Source organism: Zootermopsis nevadensis, unplaced genomic scaffold (genome assembly GCF_977971745.1).
Source record: "Zootermopsis nevadensis isolate Lab colony 2312 unplaced genomic scaffold, Znev_1.0 Znev_ptg000015l, whole genome shotgun sequence".
Lineage (NCBI taxonomy): Eukaryota > Metazoa > Arthropoda > Insecta > Blattodea > Termopsidae > Zootermopsis > Zootermopsis nevadensis.
The window spans coordinates 539,055-562,959 of record NW_028259147.1 but is presented as its reverse complement, the minus strand read 5'-3'; the positions used below and the strand labels follow the sequence as shown (position 1 = coordinate 562,959).

The window sequence follows — 23,905 nt, the reverse complement described above, 5'->3', positions numbered from 1 at the left end:
TGACTCATGCCGTTTAATTTGGACTGAAATCTTGGGGGTGGGGCCGAAACCCTGGTTAAATAAATGTACACTACCTGACTGACAGCTCCGGACGCCCTGCAAACACCGATACTGGCGCTGTTAGTTCGTGTATTATACGTCATTAGGGCAGCGGTAGGTCCTGTGCCCCCAAACACGCACGTAACCCCTTTTAGCACGGAGAACACAACGCCTCTCCACCAAGTAGCAGCAACTTCCTTGGAGCTATTAAGAACTTTTATCGAGTTCATTCACTCTAGTGCCACCTAGCGATACAGAGTTCAGTTCCTGCAAGACAAGTATTCTATGTTTTCGCTTATTTAACGACGCTTTATCAGTAGCTCAGACTAGCGCCGAATGAGAGGATGTGGGTGGCCTAATTTAAGGACTGAGGAAACCCAAGGGAAACCTGTGTAGATAGTAGGTCGGTCTCAGGGACGAGATTTTAACCATGAACCTTCCGAATACGAAGCAGGGGTACCAACTATGTGATGCGTCAGGATTTCATAATTTCCCCAAGATTTATGTACCGTGCCTGAGGAAGAGCGTGCGATAAGGGTGGCAGCAGACGTCGAGTAAATCGACACGTGTTTTCTCGGTGCTCCCGATTTCACTTGAACGCCTTCCTGTTTCGGTGATATCAAACTGGTTCCGTAATTGCTCAGCCTCTGGTGACGTCACTGGGTGAAAGCGGTGAGCTTTTGATATTCCTCGCGAGTCGCCTGACAACGCTTGTCCGCGTCCTCCGGTTCAGTGTCGGTCGGTCATCGCCGTTTCAACCCACAGCAGATCCTAGTTCACTGACGAGCAACTATCAGCTTCCATCCATCAGTTTCATGTTTCCTTCCCATCACTTTCTTGGTCTTCAAAGTGGTTGGTTCCCAAGAGGACTCTGCATATCACCAAAAATTCTGCATGCATTCCTTGTATCACCATCGTAGGTAAATCCCCCAGCCAATCTTAACCACCTAGAAGATTTCACTGTCCTCGCAAAACCAAATTCCCTTGGGTTTTGGAATGTAATAAATAGCCTTTGCAGTTGATGCGGCGTTAAATAGTCTACGATTGAATGTTGTGCGCACTGACATGACGAGCATTCTTCTGTAATGACGAAATAATTCACTGTATCGTGCGGTCAGAGTTATTTTCAAATTTACTTTCGAGTCTAATGTTTCAGTTCTCTCTGCCTGTCTGCCTGCACTCTTAATTCATCCACTAAACATAAAAAAAGGAAAATTAAAATAATTGCTTGCCATAAAACTAGTTCCACTCCTACTTGAACCTCAGCTCTAGCTCTGACAGCCAGGAACTTGTCCAGACGTTAATACGTATGTGTGTTCGTAGCAGAGGCCACTCAGTAGAAGTTTTTAATTGCTTTCGATTGGTGGTGTGAGGGTTGTGTAACCTGTCAGGGGCCTGAGGCGAGACAAGGCCCTGCTTTCGCAGTGACTCCTCCGTTTCCATGACAACAAACGCGAACTGCGCCTATTTTGACACCGGCCCTAGTGTCATGGCTGCCGTGTGAGGTGGAATCCACTTTACCAACAAGAGACGTCCTTCGACAGAACATTAGCATAACATAATCTGACCGCAATTAGCTGGACGATGTGCCAAGATAAATAGAACTCAATATAAAATAAACTCCCGGGCTAATTTGGAACGCGTCGAAAACCATTACGTACTCTCAGTTTAAGTTTCAATGTTGTCAGCACTCAGGAGATATGCAGATAGCTGCGAATATTAAATAAGTAGTCGCGGACAGCCGATAAGGGGCGATGTTTGAGCTGTAACATGTTACAAAATGTCACAAAGGGTTCTTCGTTACGAAAACATTTTACATGGACGTCAAGCTGTGTCTTACTCCAAGCGATAAACGTATATTGAGAGTGTCTGAGTACAAACATGAGTACAGAGCACATGACACAAGAGCTTAAGCTACTTCGGTGACAGAGTCGATAATGATGGGGGGGGGGGGGGGCAGGTGACGCATGAGGGTGGAGATGAGAAATCTCTATACAATTTTGGTCTCTAAACTTTGAGGTAAGAGACAAGATTGGTAGACCTAGACGTAGATAGGATATTAAAATGAATCTTCAAGCTATATGGTGCTAAGGCGTGTCCCGACCGGACTCAACACCCTCGTGACAGGGCAATGAGCCTTCGGTTCCGTAAGATACGCGGAGTTTGTTGACGCAGAATTGGATTTAAATTTCCCAGTGTCTACAACCGCTTCCAGCAACCCAGATTCTGGCACTGAAACCAGGGCTTCCTGAGGTCAACTAGGGGTCATTCGCCGGCCCGTCCACCCTCGGGTCGACCAAGACATCAACAAAGAGTAGTAATTATAATCGATTCAGTGGAGCACACCATCGCTCGTTTCTGTAATTAATGTCCGGGCTAGAACAGGTTTTCGGGTGTCGGTTCGGCAGTAATTACCCGATGAAGTCGCAACAGGACCGCCGTAACCTGGTCATGACGTTGATCTGAAGTCCGTTTCAAACGGTCACCCGACCGTTCGTTTCGCTCGAGTGAAAAACTGCCTTCTTCAGATAGGGTTTCCTCGGTGCTGAGGACTTTGGTGGGACCTTGGCCAAAATTTATTTGTGGACAGAAACATTACGCACGCAGAACACACGAAATGCATACAAGAATTTAGTTATAAAACTTAAGGAAAGAGACCACTTGATGGACCTAGCAGCAGATGGAAAGATAATATTAAAAATTGATCTTGAAATGAAACATGAGGCGAGGATGTGGAGATGATTCGACTGATTCAGGAGTGTCCAAAAGCGGGTTGATATTCGTGTAGAATAAAAGAACTTAAATTCTTTGACGAGCTTAGACCCCCACTGGTGTATGATCGTTTAAAACAGGCTTTTTAGACACGCTGACATGACCAATTTCTCCACGTTCTGAATATAAGAAAGAGCCAGGTTGAAACAATTAAGTATAAAAAATCGTCCTTAATTATAAGAAACTTCTTATTCTTCTTCCTTCAGCAGGTAGTAATTTCGCGAAACTTCGTACTGTAAATTACGATGCGTCCAGACGAGACAAAGAGGGCACTGGCAAAAGGTCGCCGAGGGCTTCCTGCCTGTCGGAATGCGAAGTGGGGGCCAATTTGGGGCACTTTTTAAACGTCTTATTGTTAGCTCCGCGAAGATAATCCATTGTAGAAGCTGCTTTATAAGCCACGCTCCTTCTTACGCGGTACGTGCAACATCTATCCGTCACGAAATTACACGCGCAACGTCTGGTAGTTTTCAAAAATGAACGAAACGTTAAGACGTCAGCTGCTACGACGCTTCAACATTTTTTTTAAACCCAAACCGACCTTGAATTACACACCTGTCGTATTCTGAAGTGCAGAAATTCCCTCGCGAAATTAATTCCACTTATTTGCTGTGATCTTCACGTCAGGGTTCGATCACCGTAAAGATTTTTCCATCTCCACGCGGGATTTTTACCTCCACGCCCTCTTGCATCAGCATCTCTAACCTCACCGTACTTACTCTTCAATATTAATTACTAATTTAGAACAAGTCCTCAGTTCTGGAGCTTGGTTTCCCAACCAGTCAATAAATTTCCCGCCTTCTATGGAATCTTAGGTTTACTACTGTGCTCACAAGAGCCCGCCACGAGGAAACTGAACCCAGTCCACTTTATTTCCTCCTGTTTCTTAAAGATCCATTTTAATATTATACTTCTGTCTCTCAAGGGTATACAGTTTTGCTTACTTTCACATCACTCACAAGAGACAGACTGCAAAAACCTTGCGAAAGTGAAGTGTTGACTGTTGCATGAAAGCAACGTCGAGGATTTATTATTTAATGACTTCGTTCTCCATTTGGTACGCACTCGATGTTTGTAACATGGTTAATAATTTGGGTTTGCACGTGCGTTCCTACCATTTAAAATTATCTTTCCTTTGTACTCGGTACCAATAAGGGTCAATTCGATACGGTGATAAATTCAGAAAACGTCTCTATGGGTCTCAGACACAGCGGGTTGTCTCGGGACCCCTCATAAGGGCTCGCATCGGCCGGCCTGCCACTTCTACATTGACCTGTCCACGGCGTTGAAAAAAGACGCAGGTAGCTTCAGTGGGTGGGTGCAGTGCCACCATGTTCCAGGGGAGTACAAATTACCAGGGGCAAAGTTCTGCTTCAAGCATCGATATTCCCCGCCGTCGGACACAATTCGGAGTCCGTTCCATCCGCCTCTGATCCATCTTGACGTCATCGTCCAGTCTTCGTTCCCTTCATCAGAGTGGGCAGTTTCAACACCAAAGTTCTGCATACATTCCTTGTTTCCCCAGTCAATCCTGGGCCCTCTGACTAGAATTTAATATATAATTTATAAATTAATATTAAATGTACTTCGTGTAATTTTTCGATCGGAGCCATGCACTGCCATCTGCGGGGTTGACTGTAAATTTCTGAGGAAATAAAGTTGGATTGGCGATCTTTGGGTGTTGCAGTCAGGGGGGAACGGGGCAAACGTAACAATTGCTCGCCCCCCCCCCCCCCCAAAGACAGGACGGAACACGAAAATACAAATATGAAGATAATGAGACCAGCTGTTATGCCGACAGAATGGTTGCAATAAGATGGTTTGTTAACGAGCCTCATGTCTGGAAGAACACTTTCAGGTCATGCTAGAACTTCGATGACTGAACTTAGAGAACAAGGAGAAAAAAAAATTATGACTGGATAATATTAAAACGGATCTTCAAGAAACAATGTGTCTGGATGTGGCCCATTGTCATGGTTGACATCACGGTATCTGAAATGAAGCTTCTCCTTTCTTAAATGTGTGGAATTTCTTCATCAGTTTGGCTACTAGGATTCTGCTTGAAGCGGTAAATGTGATGGGCAAAACGTGGACATTCTGCCACGATTGTCCGTGTTGGCACTGCATTCCGCTGTCCTCAGTTTCAAGTTCACTGCGCCTTGACGTAACCCACAGTTTACAAATCTGGACAGATCTATTAACAACCTTCAGTCCCGTCGGACATTTCCAAATACTGGCGAGTCGACCCACCGTCGTCAAGTCAGCTCAGGGTGAGTTCTTATACCCCTGCTCTCCCGAACAATAGCTCACATATTCAGCGTAGTCTGTCCGGCTGTCACGAGGAGAAAAGGCCAGTCCTGACATGACTACCACCTCTTGTCCAGAGGCCCTCTGGCATTCAAGTCTTCCAGAAGCTTAGTTCATGTCAGTCTCAGGCAGGAGCTGTCAGTCAGTGCAGGTGGACGGGTGGAACGCGGAATCTCAGCTTTAGCCAACGAGACTTTCAATAAGTCTCCAGCGGGGTATACACATTTTCAAGCATTTTGTAAAACTATAATAAGATTTTCATACTTAAAAAATAATAAAACCCAGTAGAATCATGCCACTTCATACAACAACAACAAAACGGAACAAACAAACAAAAAAATATCGGGCCTTGTACAAACAAACCGCGCGTCGAATGTCTTTGAGTTGTTAGTTAATAAAACTGACAGCAGAATGCACGGTTGGGTCACTGACCGTGGCTTTCCACTCCTCTACAAAGAGCTCGGGGCCCTCATCTTGTCGGAAAATGTCAAGGAAAGAGGTCATTCGGACGACCTAGGTGTGGATGGTGGATAATATTAAATGAATCTTAAATAGAGATGACTGCATTCAACTGGCCTACTATAGGAATCAGTGGCGGGCTCTTGTGAACACGGCAATGAATCTGCAGGTTCCAGAAATTTCGTGACCAGGACTCGGCTCATCCTTGGATGGCGGGCCGCAGCACCAAGGTGTGGTCCCGTCGGTGTGGGGGCGATCCCACCCAGGAGAGGACAGTTGACTGACGACGCTCCGCAAAAACCTCTTTTTCTGGCAGAACGAGTCGTGCGTTGAGTTTCAGTTCGATCCGCGGGTTTTCTCTGTTTCTTGTTAACAGAAAAGGAAGATTTCTCTTGCCGTGTCGCAGAACCCGACATCGAACTGGTGGATCAGACTCCTCTGGCAAGAAAGGAATTTTCAGCAACAAGCACTTTGTACTTCTTGCAGAAGATAAGAAAACAACTTGTAAAGTTCGGTTCACATGCCAACATTTGACACATAAAATTCTAGTACCATTCATAATCGAAGGGGAACAGGACACGAAGCGGGTTATTTTAGCAACAAGAAAGACCCTGATGAAATATCTCGTTTTCGGAAGTCTTCAAATTATATAAATTTTCTTCTTGTGTCCACGTGTGAACGAAATTAATTTTCCCTAAACAACGGACGAGATGTCAGGAAGTTCGGTCAAAAGTGTCGCGTGTCGGAAACTCAAATCTGTCGAAGTCGGCGACAACGATGTTAGCCGAGCTGCATAAAGACAGGGGAAAGATTTTCGATCTCATAATTGTCACAGCGGACATTATAATCGTCCGAACTGAACCACTGCGACCAAAGTTTTGACACATTCTGTGGAACAGGCACCAAAGAAACTGCAGAATGTCTCAGTGACTTGAATGACTACACTGTACACAATAATTAATGATGATATGACGCAAGACTCCACGAGGCTTGCCTGACGTAAGGGACACCACCAGCAGGGGACAGACTGACGTCTGCTCGACATTTTCAGGACGCGTTACGTGAGCAAGCAAGTGAAACCACCCGCATGGACTAGTGTGGACTTTTGTTTGTTAGCGCATTCAACTTCCCAGCGAACAAAACAAACACAGGCTAAACAAAACGCAAGACACGTAATGAGTCTGGGAAACCAAATATCTCCTTCACGGCCGTTCTGTGGCCTGTAACTTAAAATACGTGGGAAATCAAGCCTCACCTCGAGTGGCGAGCACAGTGCGTATCGATACTCTGGCTCCAATAGTACAGACATACATAAGTCGGGAGACACGCGTTTGAACAGAAAGACCTCATATATTTACTTACAGTTTGTTTAACGACGCTACTTCTGGTACGCCAGACCATAAAGCGTCGAATGAGAGGATGATAGTGAATAATGAATTGCAAAGAAGTGGTCGTGGCCTAATGTAATGTACTACCCCAGAATTTCCTCGGAGGGACTGAGGAAAGCCACTAAAAACCTCGGTCAGGACCGGGCCCAGGTTTGAACCCCGGGATCTCATAGTGTTGGGGTTAAGAACGTGTGGATCTATACCTCCACTCCCCCCTACGTCTGCACGACGCTGTCCTAAATTAAGCACAGGGAGAAATTTACCTTTGTTATTACAATGATTCAAGTTACACTATCATTAAAATATTTAGTGATCTTTATTGATCACAGAGGTCTTCATTTGTAATATTCTGCGTATTTCCTTTTGGGTCCAAATACGTTCTACTAAGACCTCTTATCACCTTTTCCTCAAACTAAGAGATCGCGTTTTGTAGCCATACAAAATAGCTGGCAAAATGACTTTCAGTTTTCGAAAGCAGGCGGGATCGCAATATTTTTCTTGTTGTTATGACGACAAACGTTTCCAAAATGTTGTTCTTCGAGTTTCTTCGTGGACCATCTCGTTTAAAATTACGTCGTTTCTAGGAACTTGAATGTTTTAACCATTGTCAAGTGATGTTCAACTGAGCTGTCAGTATCCTAACTAATTTAAAATGTCCTAGAGCTGATCTTATTTTAGGAAAATAGCGGAAACATTCTCGATTTCTAAATTCGTAAGTGTGGGTGGCTTCATCAGGGCGAGCGCCCTGACTGGCGCTACAAATCCTAAATTTCAATTTTAACTCGCTCTTCGTGTGTCACTTATGCTGTGCTGTATACACAGATTAATTACTTCCCTCCTTGTGAAGTCTGAAGTCCGTGAGTGAATGCAACTTAAACACGAAAGGCTCACTGCACGTAAGAGACGCGCCACCCTCATTTTCTGCAGCACGGTTGGAGGCGCGTACGTGCCAAGGAGCGTCAGCTTTCAGATTCAAGCAGTTAAAACTGCTTTTTGTAAGCTCAAGAGGTGTTTAAGACATAATCGTACTGGAAAGTGATTAAGTGGAGTCACACTGCGGAACACCACTGTTTCTTCTGCGTGTTCAGTGCCCGTTCGGCGCAACAAAACACACTTTTGCAGGCTTGCCAACTTTTTGTTGTCCTATTTAGCATTTGTTAACTGAAAATTAGATTTTTCGTTAGGAAACTGAACTTGAACTACACATAAGCATTCCTCACACCCCTAGCCCGAAAAATGAATAGAAAATAAAATCTGATTTTTAATTCAGTCCGTACCGCGAAGAAAACACGACACTCCACCATTACAAAGATCAACTGGTTAACGCTGTTTAAAGAGATAATCGCTGTTTACATTGAGAATCGCACGAAATCCAGGTATCTAAATAATATTTAAGAATCCAGTCCGTACCGCGAAGAAAACACAACACTTCACCATTACGTAGATCAACCGGTTAACGCTGTTTAAGGAAATAATCGCTGTTTATAATGAGAATTATACGAAACACATAAATAGAAAATTAAGTTTTGCTGATATTAAAGCAATTCATGTTATTCACGGTATAATTAGAGCAACATTCATTATTATCTTAATTATCGGACTATACCATGAATGAAATCAAGGACCTCTAGAATGATACGGAATACTCCGGGCGTGTAATTCACTTAAGAATTTGTTTGAACCTAAGAGGGTGGAGAAAATTACACGATGAGGAGCTTTGTGATTTATAAACTTCTGTTCAGAAAATAATATTAGAATTCTGAAATTTTGGACTATTTTAATTAAGTCAGGAGGGCCGATGGAAATGTTTGGACTCGTCGAGGGTGAGACTGAGACGTGACGAAGTGCTTTCGAAGCGATGAGGAAGATTCCTTGCCTCTCCTTGAGTGTAATGGGGAATGACTTTCTGCGCTGTGACGAATTTACAATCAGAGACGAACCAGAGACACAAAAAGTATTAATTCTGCTCCAGATGTGCTGGCTGGTCCACGAGCAGGGCGGAGACGTGCGAAATGAAGTGAGTAATGCTGACGGAAAAAATCAAATGAAATTATGGTAGGTGGTTAGAACTTCTCCTTCGCAGTCAAGAGTTCCCGTGTTCGATTTTCGTACTCCATGCAGTTATATTATAATCTGCCATCTGTCCTTAGGTCCACCAAGTTATCTGTTCCTTTCAGGCTGTCCCATTAAATCACCGTAATATCTGGTTCGGTGTTCATTACAAATTATGAAGCTCCTCATTATGCAGATTTTACCAGCCTCCGGTAACTTCGTCGGATATTCCCCTCTCGTTGTAAATTATAATAATTCAGCGCAGGCAAGTAACAGAATGAAATGAAACAGACTTACCTGCAAAATTACTAGGGTGATAGCATCTGTCCGGTCCAATGTACGCGCTGACCACAGAAGTCAGCTGGACATGCGGTTTACAGAGTGCGGATAAAAAGCAACCAGAGGATGAGATATAAAAACAGTTGGTTTCGTGGTTTGAACACGCAATGGCATGGCCAACAGCTTGCAAGCGGGGTGGTTGGCAAAGGCAGCGTTACTCTCGTTGCTGATGCGGGAGACTGAGGCATCTCCGACACGTGATACGCGCTGTCTGTTCAGCAGTTCCGGCTTCGACGCGGGGTCGCGCAGTTTTGAATTGCGCGATGTCAGGCATTTTTTCCTGCCATTCAGACCGTCTTTAAAAACTCATTACGTGTCTTGCGTTTTGTTTAGCCTGTGTTTGTTTTGTTCGCTGGGAAGTTGAATGCGCTAACAAACAAAAGTCCACACTAGTCCATGCGGGTGGTTTCACTTGCTGAAGGCAGGGGTTCATACTGAACCCTCTCTGGGCGAGAGGCGAACTGAAGTGGATGCAGCATCCGCGCCCAGGAGCTTTATCTTGAACGCTCTTTTAAAATCGGCTTCGATTCTTGTGATTTGCGTGAGTGCTCGTCAGTAGCGTCTCAGTTCTTGATTTGTCGCCCTCCGTTAAGCTGGAAAGTTGCTCACAGCGACAGAAACTGTCAGATACTGACGACATTAAAAAATACAGCGTTGAAAATGTACAGGGAGTAACATAGCAGAACATAACTGTTATGCTGTGAATACATTTCCTAAATTGTAACAAAATCACCGGTATCCTCCATCTACGCCTAGGTCTCCCTATAGTCTCTTTCGTTCAGGTTATCTGACTAAATGTCCAGACATTTCTCACTTCTCAAATTCGTGCTGCACGTCTCTCCGACCCCATCTTCTTTAAAATACGATTCTGTTACGACAAATTTCCCCATTCATATAGTCGTATAAAAGTTGGTCTGATGTCTGCTTTTAATGTTTGCTTGCGATCACAGACAAGACAGCGGGCGCGGACCTCGGAGAAAACAAGTAGCCCGGAACGCCGTATCTTTGATTAAAGTAAATGACGTAAAGGATTGAAAGCACGCGAGTAAGACAAGAGACAACTGCTGTCCGCAAAATGAGCTTCTTACACAGATCGGATTTCATCGCGTATGACAACTAAGATGCTTACGTCCAGTAAATAAGCCAACTCTCTCTCTCTGACGTTTCTGCAACGTTCAAGGAAAGTTGGCATTCGGACTGTCCTATTTGCATCTGATTAAGAACAGCCACGCCCAGATCGCTGGAGGAAACGGAAGATAAAACCAGCCAAGACCCTTTCGTAAAACGCAGTTGGAACGTAAGTCTGTAACCGCCATGAACTTTTATTATAATGCCCCTCACAGTCATGACCGCACTATTTGTTACATGTTCATGTATTTTCATCAGTACTGCGTACATACCTCTGAAACGTCGGTAAAACTTCTACCAGATTACACGGCGCAACAACCCAGAAGGCGGCCGTCTTCACAGGCGTGACATTCCCATCTGGACATCGACTTGTAGGCAGTGAATCTGCCTCTAAGTCGCACAATTGACATTTGGTCCATCGTTGATTCTGGATTTCGTGTTCCTCTCAACCTAAACCAAATGCGTGGACCATTTGCCTTCACTTACATGTCTCTGTAAATATTTTTCTTTCGTAGAAGTGACTCTTAAACAGTCGCATGATGGAAAACCTTTTAAGTCCTTAACTTAAAAACTTTAGCGCAAGTATTTAAGACCCTTCAGTGGTAAAGTAGACAGTCGTCTCATTAGGGTTGGTTTGTGTCTACCAGAGGGTGTGTTTGTTTTGGAGAGGCTGGAGCACCTCTTGTCAGCTCTTACACTACCACTAAAGCCGTTTTGTGTTTATCTTGCGGTTGACATCATGAATCTGAAGAAAGTGCCTGTGTTTGCGCGTTGCCATTGGAGACGGCGAACACTCGACTGTCGCGTCGCGTCTGGATGTTTTTGTCCGAGTTCATTTGTTTCTGATGACAGAGCACTTCTCACGACTCAGCGTTCTCTACAATTGTAATCTCGTCCCAGACGCTCCTTACTTCTTACTATATATTTTTTTTTACAGTGGTACTTAATTTGTAGCTTGTTTTTATAGGCGTGACGAACAACACAGTTATCTTTTTGATGATACATCCTGCTTAAAAATAGCCACACGAATTACGTGCCTCAGGTTTCAAGTTTCCAAATTGTAACAACGAAGACAGACGAAAATGATGGTACATTCTGGAATAACTGTGGCGCCATGACATGTTGAAACGTCGTCACTTAAGATAAGTGATTCATATGACGTGTACATTGAAACTTCCTATAAAAAAAAAACGGGCTTCTACAGTACGAATTCGCAGCGAAAAGTGTAATATCGTTGCGTTCCCACTGTTGAAAGAAGAGACACGACGGAAATGGACGTTCTCCCCCCTCCCCCCACGTCAGAGCGTGAACACCCAAAAATATCGAAGGGCTGAAGAAAAGTACGCAGGTAGAGGCTTCACGATCTGTTCCCTTGTCCAAATATTATGGCAATGAAATCAAAGTGGATGAGGCAGCATGGGACATGCAGCACGCATGGCGAAGATGGGGGTATATTATTAAAATGAATCTTGAAGAACTAAAGAACTGTGCCGAGCCGACTGAGGTTAACCATCTGCTCTGACGTCACAATGCGGTCATACGTATTGGCGGGGGGGGGGGGGGGGGAAGTCAGGAAACGAGACGCGCTGACGCTGAAGAGGCATCAGTTGTTGCACCGGATGCATTCAATTGGGCTGACTACTTCGTGTAGTGTGGGATGCCGCGTTTCAAGGCGCATCCGGGGGTGCGGTGTTCGTCATTGGGGCAAACCACGCGAGCTGCGAGTATTTCTGTTCCTGTACGTACTCCAAGGAGAACAGGACTCGTCGAGAAGCTGACAGTGCCTCAGCTAGAAAACGGAACACCTAACGTTCATCTGAATATTCCTGTCAGAATCAGATTATTGCTGTCGGCCCATGGGAGTTGACCGAAGGAATGTTCTGGGACACGCAGATCATGAGCACAGACTGAACAGGTTCATGTCTGATTTCCTGTCCCTGAAATGTAGTTAGTCCCTCATTACAACGCCTCCTTCTTTATTTGCGGCAAATAATGGAAACTGGCCTTGAAGATGTGGATTGTTGCTTGCCCTGATGACGGAGGCAGTGAGGACCTCCGAAACGTCGGTAAACTTCTACCAGACTACACTACGAAACAACCTAGAAGACAGCCATCTGCAGACTTACCGCCGTGAAAACCTCAAATCCTACTAAACTGACGCTCCCTCTTGTTTTACAGAATGACAGCGGGTTGCGTATTCTTAGTTATAAGGCGTTTTTACGTAGTAATTACTAATGCAGATCTCGTTTGAGGAGAGGACCGGAATTGATAGTTGCAGAACGATTTATTTAAAACCTGAATTAAAAATGACAACCGAGATTTAGAATCCCAACTTTCTCCCAAGACAAACCATTCATCATGACCACGTCGCGTCCTGTACGTAATATATCAATGATAACCAGCTCCAGGAGTGAACAAACACGTGCCGCTGGCTGAAGCCTCCTTCAGCACGGACTGATAACCTCTCTCTCTGTCAGCGTGCCAGGCGGGTAGCCGAGATTCATCGACGCAGGGAAACCTTTTCGCTTGTTCTGTTTCTTCAGGCAAATAACGGTATAGCATTTTAAATTGGGCCACGGCCGCTTCCTTCCGCATCCAATCCAAAGTTTTTGTACCTGCCCCTGTCCTGCGCCAGATGAATCCATAATAGTTCTGGAAGATCCATTTTTTAATATTATCTTCTAATCCACGTGTAGGTCTTCCGAGAGGTCTCTTCCCTTCAGGATTCCAAACCAAAATTTTGTATATATTTCTCATCTCTCCCATGCCCTGCCCATCTCATGTTTCGATTTCTTCATTGGCAGAATCCCGGTCCGCATAGAAGGCCTCTGGAGATTTAGAGACTGTCTCTTGTTTCCCGTTTTCATTGCAAGACACCTGTCACCCCGCCCACCGCCCCGGGCGGTCTTATTGTGCTTCAAGGAGGAAACTTGGTTGGTGGGGGGGGAGCCCGTCGAACGTGTACTTAACGGCCATGTAATGATAATAATGAACGAGCCGTTCTCTTGTACCACAGGAATAAGAAACGGATATTTACAATTATATAAAGCTACGACCTCGTGTTCTTCAAGCCGAATCAAAACTTGTGAAAATCTATGGCAAGCTTAAAAGGTAAAAATCAGGAACAAAGTTTGTCATTACGGTGGTCCATATGAAGACGCGTGAAATCCATTTCGTGACCACAAAAATCGCAGATTAATAAAGCGTGGTTCGCAATGCTCGGTGGGGCCGCGTCGCTGGCAGTGATTGTTAAATGTTGTTAAAACGGACGGGAAGGGGGAAACGGGGACGACTCGAGAAAACCTGCCCCAGAACACAGACTGTGTGACGAACCACTAGACCGCCCGCAATCGAAAGGTCCCGGGTCCGAGCCTCGCCGTTGTCAGTAATAATAAACAAAAGTCTCAGGATGATGACAACCCACGTGAAAACGGGCGTAGAGCCAACTACCGAAACGTCGTATACATGAAATATACCTCAGGTAAGGGACAATGCCCCAACATTATGTTCCTCTAACGAATCAACCATTGGCCCCAATTTTTAGAGTAATTAAACACAGTTCAGTGCAAGATTTGTGGTCTGTCTCCTCGGTTGTGACACTCTGCAGCCTTGCAGGTGGTTACAAACGTTTCCATCTACACTTATATCCTGAAGATGGAGGCATCATATTCCCCCGAAGCACAATTTCAAAGCCCAGGACACAGGCCGCAATCTGAAATACTTTCCAAGTTCGTCGGCTGACACACGCGGATCCACGTCTTAAACAATTATTTTCCCGGATGGTGCACCGATAAGTCGTAGGCCGAAAGTTGTAAATTTATTTAAAATTCGAGCCAGGAAGCGAACCCACGGTCTGCAGGTGTGGCCGGCCACCACAGAGGCGGACATTCTCCTCTCTAAACGCAAGACTGATAGTTCCTGCCCCGTCAGATCTCAAACATTTAATTTAAATGTAAGCCTGTCAGAATGATGAGTCATCATTTAATAAATACCGACTGGAAGGAAAATATTTTAACAAAGAAATACGATGCTTATGTTGCGTGCTTGATCGTTTCTTGCATTAATCGACTTTGAATTGAATCGATCTTTTCTGTCATTACAACTACATACGTCCCAGGGGATCTCAACTAGCTTCTCGTAGAATAAGTTTTTTTTTAAGTTTTTTTTATTTTCGTGGTGGAAGGAATTTTTCTGACCAGGCATTTATATTGCTGATGTATCTCCGCCTGAAAATGAATTAGTGCTTCAGGCTTTGGAATAAAATGAAATAAATTACCATGCAAGGGCGAGAGATTGGAATTAAATTGGAAAAGGGTTGTACAAACGCTGAAGTAAGTGTAATCGTGTCTCATCTGCTGTGTTGAAAATACCATCCGATTCTTTTGATGTTACGCATTCTGTCTGTCTGTCTGTCGTTCCTTCACAGACTAAATCCGGGGAGTACTCATACTACATTTATTTAAGATCAGTCTTAATATCATCCTCCTCTCTTCGTTCGTAATTCCGCCCATTTCTCAGATGTAATTACACGTTTGTTTTTGTCATTAACTTTCATGTGGCACTTTTAGGAAGCCAACTGGGAAGACGGAGGTGTAGATGGGAGGATAATATTAAAATTCGTCTTGGGCGGGAAACAGGTTTTGAAGGTTGCTGATTGGATTTATCTGGCACAGGATGGGGAACGGTGACGAGCTGTTGTGAAGACTGTAATGAACCTTCGGTATAATAAAAGGTAGAAATATTTCTTGACTAGCTGAGAGACTGTTAGCTTCTCAAAAAAAACTTTGGCTGCATAAAGTTACTTATTATTGTTTAACGAAGAAAGAAATGCGATGTTATTTACTCGATTTGAGTACATTTAAAAACACGCGACGTATAAACACTTTTGGTGGCTGTGCCGTAAATCACGAAGTGTCAGAGAGAACTTGGTAACAATCCGGTTGATAAAGATGGCTGTGCTGTGACAATAGCCTCAGGGATTAAGCAGGAATGTTTGGCGTAGTCAGCGCTGCCCGGAGCCAAATCCCTCTCACGTTCCAATGGACAGGGGGGGCCGGTGGACCACCCATGTCACCTGACTTCTCTTCGAACTGTCGTTACACCATTCATAATCACAAAAGCAAGTAGCTCAGTCAGTGAGTCAGCTACTTGCGACCCCCCCCCCCTCTCTCTCTCTCTCGTTTTCTTTGGAATGGAAATATTTGAAGCGGATCGTGGCAAATCACTCGCCCAAGTCCAAATGCGAAGGTTAGGTTCACACTGCAAACTCCAACACCCGATGGTCAGCCACGAGCTGTCGTGTCGTGATGAATGAATCGAGAGGATCCTGGTCGGGGTACAGAGTGAGATGCTGTGAAAAGACGTCAGTAATCTCCACAGATCTCGGCGTCGTTCAAAATCCATCAAATAATTTACCCGAGAATCAGCGGCGTGTCGTGAAGCGGCCTTTATTGCCGGGGATTTGTTCCACTTTGCCATCTCCTGTCTTTTGTTTCGTTTGTTCTCCCACCCGGTGAGACATGCGATGCAATCAACTGTGTGTATCTCTACATGCAGCACTAACACACAATAACAACGCTACTCCGACGCAGTTCGAAGTCATGAGTTCCACTTTCTACTGTGTCTCTTGCTGACTCAAATGGAGTACAGGACGAGCCTTCAGGCACTCCCCCCCCCCCCCCCCCCACGGCCCGGAACCCGCGACATTCATGAACATAATTTTGTTAATCGCCTGCAAGATCACCGGAAGAAGCGACTTCACTTTCTGGCTCACAAACCCCACGGAGCAGAATTTTCTTGAGAAGCTGATAGTCGTTCAGTTGGCCAGAAAAGAAATTTCCCAATTTTTTTAAATTGAAATTTGATCCAGCTGAGATCCTCGCACCCTGTTTCCTTCGGTTACCACTCACCTTATCTTCCCCTCCACACGTGCTACATGCTCCGCCCATCATATTTATTTATTTAATCAGCTTAATTGATGAACAGTTCAAATTATCTAATTCCGCCTTTCTCTTCCCATGCATTGCAGGACGCACATTTTATGAACATCGCGTTACATAATTTATCTACAGTGTAAGTATTTACGTCACTGTGTTAAATCAACGGTCAGCGACATTTGGAATTTTACAATAGAACGTCTCGGCCGAATGGTTAGCATTCCCGCATCCTGAGGTTTTCGGCAGTTTTCCTCAGTTACTCCAGGGAAATGTCACTGTCACATCCTTCCGTATCCCTTCCAGTTAATTATTCATTCATCGCCCTACAATTTGACGCTGAAAAGTCCGCGGTAGCAGAAGCGTCGTTAGATGAACCATGACGTCATGTTAAGCGCTGCTCGTATACTTGTCTTAATCTTAATGTGACCGCGCATGTGTTATGCGCAGTTATGCGCAGTCATGCGTGCAGTATCACGCGTCGTGCGGTTGCATCTTCTTCGCCGATGATAGTCCGACCTCCGGCTCTTTCTTCTTAAGGCTTTGACCGGGATGTTCTTTTGTTAAATCTTATGTGGTACCGCCTGATTCGACTTCTAATGGTTAAGTGAAGTGTTTTCTTCGCGGTACGGTCTGGATTCGTAAATATTATGAAGACGAGATTCGGCTTCAAAGGGTTAACCAGCTGATTTTCGTAATGGTGAGGTGTAGTGTTTTCTTCGCGGTACGGACTGAATTCATAAATAATATTCAGACGATCTTCGGCTTCAAAGGGTTAAGAATGTTCGAGGGGTAAGAACTGAAAGGGTACGGAGCATTCCCAACATATGAGAACCAGTTGTTATGCTTCTGAATCGTTCGTCATTTGTCAACCAAAAACTTCCAGCTGACTTTCTCTCTGTGACGAGACGAGCCACACAAAATTTGGTCGCATACGAGACTTTCGGAGTTTTCGTTTTTGCGCTTGGAACTGAATAAAGGCCAAATATATAAGAGCAAAGTCTTCTATGAATAGTTTATTCTTCTTCTGTGTTAAATTTGTGGCTTCTAAAAATTCTGGTTGAAAACGCTGTGTCAACACGTATATTACGATTGTACAAAGCGAACTTTAAATGATACAAACCATTAAATGACCACATGTCTTTGATATCGTCATTTGTTTTCCGGGTTATTATTTCCGGGTTCGGAACCACGTAAACATTCCGGCAAAAAAGTTTTCGCTTCATACAGGTTTTATTGCAATAATAATGACGTCTTATTTCGATATGTATTCTGCAGCAAACATGGTGAGCCGTGTATTTTTTTACGCGGGAAAACATTCACTTGTTTATGCTTTACAATGGGCCAGAATCAGTGACCATGACAACAGCGCAGGCCTTTAACTGAAATCGAGGCCAGCGGAAACACGGTCTCTGTCGGGGCGGGGGGTCATTACCTAGGTCCCGCGGGGTGTGCCCCGTTTTCTGTTGCTGACAAGTTCCATGAAATCGATTTTGACTTCGACGCGCCTTCCCCCAAAAACGGATAACACAAATGTACAGATAATGCAAAGAAGAATGCAGCACTCCACGGAGACGAATATTAAACGTCGATGAGGACATGACGGGGTATACGGCGCCCATGGGGGAGACGAGAATTGCTAGCAGAATTTTGGTAAAGACGGTAAAGACCACTCGGAAAACCTATGCGTAGATAAGAGGATAATATTAAAATTGATCTTAGGGAATATAACTGCAGGGTATGGATTTGATTCGTCTGGCTCTCAGGACAGTGACCGGTGGTGCGCTCTAGTGAACCTTCCGATTCCATCTGCTGAGAGTACAGTCAGCTTCTGAAGGAGTTCCTCGGTTAGTTATCCTCACATCTACACCTTGGTCTGCCAAGTGATCTCCTTCCTTCGGATCATCAGATACGTGCTAAGTGTCCAGTCCATCCAATGCTTCTTGATTTTACCAAATTAATAGCATTATTCATGTCACCACATATAACTGCATAGCTAAACCATGCTCGTATTAAATTTGTGGGTTCAAAGGCTTCTCTTGTAATTGTAGTGTTGTTATGGAGACCGAAAATAATTTGCATAACGTGTTCAAGCCATTATATGGAACTAGTAAATTGCCCATCAAGAATAAGGCGAAATTCTGAAGTGGTAAATAGTCATATTTTCCTGTAAGGCCAAAAATCCCTACGCACCATTGCCATGGCAACGGTTATAACACACATCATAAACATTATCCCATTCGGCTCAAAATCCATGAACAGTAAATGATTATGAACCAGCTGTAGCCAAAAAGTTATGTGTTTGAGTAAGGACATTCGGCGACTGTGCCGCTAGATATAAGAAAGGCGGCAACACGCGCCAGTGTCCCCCGCACAGCGGTTCTGCCGGCACAGTCGTCAAATGTCTTCACAGTAGGAGACTGCCTGGATGCGTCACTATCTGAATAAAGAAAGATACTCACTTCCTGTTGCTTTCTAGAAAAACGTCGAATTCCACCGACATCTTGCAACACAGCGCCTTCCTGAAACGGAAGATATCCAGTAAGATTACTCTAACCCTTTCTTCGAGGCGGGTTTCGTTAAACTGATGCGTATTCGTGTGTATCTTCCTGTCTGTATGTTTAAATAAACGTTTTGGAAGAAATTTTGTAGGCGATTATAATTTTTCCCAGCTACCAGCTTTAAACACACACGCACACATTGTCGTCAGATCCCATTATAAACCGAAACATTTAGCTACGACGTACCTGTTGTGTGAAGACGAGCAGTTGGTGTTGATCATGTGACCATCTGCAACAAAGAGAAAACAAAGTGACAACATTGTAAAAAAAATAATTACCTAAAAACTGTAGCTGTAACGACAGTTCCCACCACTGGATTTAAACAATCCTTAAGCTCATTCTCATTTCAAAGAAAGTAACTGCTCGACTGTTTAATTTATATCGTCATCTGTTCGTGGACTTCCGCTCACTACAATTCCATTGTTTCATTTCCTTTCGCCGCGTGACTTGAAATTTCCCTACGAGCAGCCAATTTTCTACCTCGCTCGGTGTCTCACTTCCTCCAGTTGACTTACAATGGACTCGGTTTCCTCGATCCTTACAATTGATAATCCACTGCAGTTGTCAGTAGAAGGATCTTGTATCTTCGTGATTAAATATACTAAAACACAGACGTACTTAGTAGAGATACTTGCAGATACAAGAGAGTTGACTTCAAAGTTGATTAGACGAAACATGAATCATTGATTAAATTTACCAGCCGAGTCCCTGCCGGTTTAATATTATCCTACCATCTAGGTCTAGGTCTTCCTAGTGGTCTCTTTCCTTCTGGTTTTCACACCAAAAATTCGACCGTCATAGAGCACTTACTTGTCTTTTCCTGATACTCCGAGTCGTTGGAATCCGTGAAGAACCACGTCTGTAAAAAAGGAGAAACAATTCGATAAATAAGAGAATGGCAGAACTGGCCTGGTTTCAGTTCACAGGCTCGTGACCACAGGTCGCATTTACGTACTATTTTGTTCTGTTCTGTTTCGAATAGAGACAAAGGCTTATGAAATGGCTGCCCCCCCCTACTCTTCAGAATAAACAGCGTTAACCAGTTGATCTACGTAATGGTGAAGTGTGTTGTTTTCTTCGCGGTACGGCCTGAATTCTTAAATATTATTTAGATACCTGGATTTCGTGCGATTCTCAATGTAAACAGCGATTATCTCCTTAAACAGCGTTAACCAGTTGATCTTTGTAATGGTGAAGTGTAGTGTTTTCTTCGCGGTACGGACTGCGTTGGCATAAGCAGATAATAGAATACGAACATCCGACGTTTGAAGAAATAACCAAAACAAATTAAATAATTTATTAAGTCCTCTTTGCAGAGGCGTCTAAAGGAAGGACTGAGACTCTCACAGGGTTTGCGGGCCACAGCTATGACTCTAACCCCAAACCCCGCCCATTCCAGTACTCGACGTTTCTCGGGACGTCATAAAGCGTATGCAGTGCTGGATAATGAAACTTCCACGTATGAACACGGACAAAGAAAAAGAGTCCGAAGGAGACGCCAACCTGGTGGGCTCTGGACCGGAAATATCCATCGGCACGCGATGTCCCTAGCTCCGTGTGCGACATAGCGGAATGCTCCACTTGCTTACTCTTTCTTATTGTTCAAATGTGAGGCTGAAACGTCGGTATGGGAACACTTTAACGATGAACAGGAAGGCGAACAAAGCGACCCGCAACCACGTAACGGGCAATTACCACACACAGAGAGAGAGAGAGGTTGGTCCACTTCTGTGTGTACACGTGTAGTCGGAATGTTTGCGTGACGAGGCATTGATTGATCCGTCAGTGCTGCGGTACAGCTCACCTGTTGGACCAGTCGCTACATAGACGTAGCGTCCATTATAAAGTAATCAGTCATTACGCCTTGTTACGGTAACAGAAATCAAACCCGGTCCTCCCCGTCCTTCGCCTCTCGTCACCCGCTGTTAATTCCGACAGAATTCGGCGGTCAGGAATTCTTTACGGATGTTTTAGTAAGCGAAACTCGGGATTCTCACGGCGACGAGTATGGGAAGTCGAGCCATTTCGTCTCGTGGAAAATGATCGACGTTTCAGAGAGGTGTTTACTTCCTCCTCACTGCCCTGACGAGACAGGATCTCTGAAACGTCGATAAATTTGAGCGAGACTACAAGAATGGTCTTCAAATCATTTTGGTGTGTTGACAAAATAAGTAGCAGAAATGCGACTAGAAGCTTCTCTCTCGCTCCAGACGTAACAGAACGAAGTTTCATCTAGTTCGATACTGGAAGTTTAGCTTAAGTACGTCAGCACATTCCAATTTTGGTTAAAATCGGGCAAAAGTAACGCATTTTACAAATCTGCACGTATATTAAGTGTAACTCTGTAAATATTTATCTGAGTAAATAAAGTTCCGAACAAAAGTTGCAGAGACAGATGAACACAAATTTTCCTCGCCGTGGGTCTGCAAATCTCGATCCTCGCTAAAGAAAACGTGTGTGTGTGTGTGTGGGCCACGTCTTCTAAACTAATCTTTTATCGGGAAATCAAATCGTTATCAATGTCACATCTCTCACTTGTCATCAGTTACTATATTCGCGAGTTACAAAGACATCAAAATTTTATAGTTGTCAACTTCCAGACAGCGACAGACCAACGCGTTAGTGAAGACGTCAACACGAACAGTTCCGCGTCGTTCTGCGATCTGCAGACGTAGTCAGATGCCGACAGGGCTCGATCCGTCACACTGAGCAGCAGTGGGTGGCAGTCTGCGCATGTGCACACGATCCTCGTACGGGCAAGAGTGGCACTTGGGCCCACATGCGGTAATAAGTCGTATATCCGGAAGGCAAAACACGCATGAGAACTGATCTTTAGAGATAAAGTTGGTGAAGTTGCCTCGGGTTCTTTAACATCAACTCTGGATGGAGTCTCACGCCCCGGCCGAATTATCCCTACCAGTTAGATAGGAGACGGTGAGCATTAGAAACGGTTTAGTTGCAAACATTTCCCTTGGCGATTATTACTCGCCAGCAAGGGCTCATGTTCGGGCATCGCTCTCAGATACCGCAGGATCGAACACTGAGCCTCTACAACCCTCACCCCCCCCCCCCTTCCTGTTGTCCAGGTACAGCCCCTTGAGACAAGAACCTGTTCCAAAGAGCAAAACAGTCAGGTTCAACGAACACAGGATGCGAAAGACTTAAGGAGATTACAGTGCGCAATAAAACACCTCTCTCACACTTCAAATCCCTGGCCACATATTGAAACATGAAATCCTACTTTAAAACCATAAAAATTTCACAAAAAAAAACAACGAAGTCTTTTGAAGATGGCTGCCATCTGGGTTGTTGCGCCGTGTAGTCTGGCAGAATATTACCGACGTTTCGTAGCTGATTGGTGCCACCATCATCAGGGCGATGATGAGTCGCTTATGAGAGATCAGACTACACGGTGAAACGTCTCGAAAGAGTTGTCCTCACTGAGAACCGAAGCAAATGAAAAAGAACTTTCCCACAATACATCAGTATTTGCCGGTGCAGTCGGAAACGAGACGGTTTGTTGGCTAAGAGATGACGCACATGTGCCCCTCTTGCTGTACCAGACTTCAGCTGTTCTGTTCTGGGAACGTGACGCTGTACCCAGTTAAGACAGAGATTAAGTGTAAACGCAGACACAAAAAATGACGAATTAGTGCAGTGGGATAACAAGTGTTAAGGGTCATATTCAGTTCCTCCTAAACACACAGCCTAATATAAAATTTCCCTCTGGACGTAAAAAATACCTACAGCGACCAATACGAACACAGCTGCAGCTAATGTGACGCCGTTCAGCAGCTGAATGACACCTTGTCGAACGCAAGAGTGGGACAAGACACTCGAAGGCGATAGTTAGAGGTCTGCACTCAAGCAAAGCCACGGTGGTCTAGCGGTTAGAACGCTGGCCTTGTAATCCTGGGGTCTCGGGTTCGATTCCCGGCGGTGCCCGAATTTATAACTTGTGTTGGGCAAGGCCGTGGTCTAGGCAACACGAAGTTTTCCTCCGTGGCATCCCAACAATTACTCCATTCACACACAGAAGAAGGCAATGGCAAACCACTTCTGGATCATCTGCCAAGAACGTGTATGAACAGGTCCCAGTCCGAGAAAAGGATGGAAGGATCCTGTTCATATGGACCTGTCGTCAGACAGAACACTAAATAATAATAATACTCAAGCAGAATTACAGTAACAAGTTAGGAAGGGCTCTCTCTCTCTCTCTTTGGAGGACACCAACGTTTCAAAGGCGTTCCCCACGCTACATCACGTACGTCGTTCTTGCACTAATGTCATAACAGTTCACTGATGCGTCTTCGGACACTCTTGCACTGATCTCGGCCCAAATAATCGTTGTGCAACAACGGTCTCGATGCCACCTCAGCAGTTTCCTTCGTGAAGAACACTTCTGTAGTATTCGCCATTTCCGGCAGTGAGTATATGACCACCTACGCGCATGCCCAGAAAAGTAACTTCAATGCTGTACCTGGGTAAGGCTTGTATGGAAATAAGTACGTGACGTAGGAATGTGAGCTTCGTGTTACTTGCACGGACGGAAATCCTTCTTCTCTGCTTTGCTCATCAGATTAAAGTTGCATTAACAACACGAGGGGGGAGAACAACTTGTTTCTGTCTGTCTTCTTCGTCACCTGTCACCCCCGCCCCCCCCCCAAATGCTTCTAACGAATCGAAATTCTGAACTCGTTAAGATGTTTTTCTTCTGCAGGACACCTTGGATGGGCGATCGGCCAGTCGCAAGGCGTCTCCCTACAAAAGACAACACAATACAAAAGAAAAAACACGCGGTAGGCCTACAGTAGTAGCGTGTAAGGGGGAAATTATAAATGCATACAAAATTTTAGTTGAGACGCCAATTATCGTCTCAGGTTTGATATCGCTCTGTACGCTTCGAATCACCACCGTTAGGGCCGGA

The 23,905-nt window shown here is 44.6% G+C and overlaps 2 protein-coding genes across 3 annotated transcripts in view; one reads left to right on the top strand and one right to left on the bottom strand.

Annotated features, from left to right (window-relative positions):
• Positions 1 to 23,905, top strand: part of LOC110830877 (deoxynucleotidyltransferase terminal-interacting protein 1) — a 164,940-nt gene that overhangs the window by 115,205 nt on the left and 25,830 nt on the right. The window lies entirely within an intron of this gene.
• The window catches only part of fng (Fringe glycosyltransferase), a 52,031-nt gene that overhangs the window by 14,215 nt on the left and 13,911 nt on the right, over positions 1 to 23,905 (bottom strand). The window contains exons 3-5 of the mRNA XM_022066250.2: positions 19,789 to 19,837; positions 19,165 to 19,207; positions 18,880 to 18,939 (exon numbers count right to left, since the gene is read on the bottom strand). Of these exons, the coding sequence (XP_021921942.1) occupies positions 18,880 to 18,939; positions 19,165 to 19,207; positions 19,789 to 19,837 (152 nt within the window). The remainder of the gene's footprint in view (positions 1 to 18,879; positions 18,940 to 19,164; positions 19,208 to 19,788; positions 19,838 to 23,905) is intronic.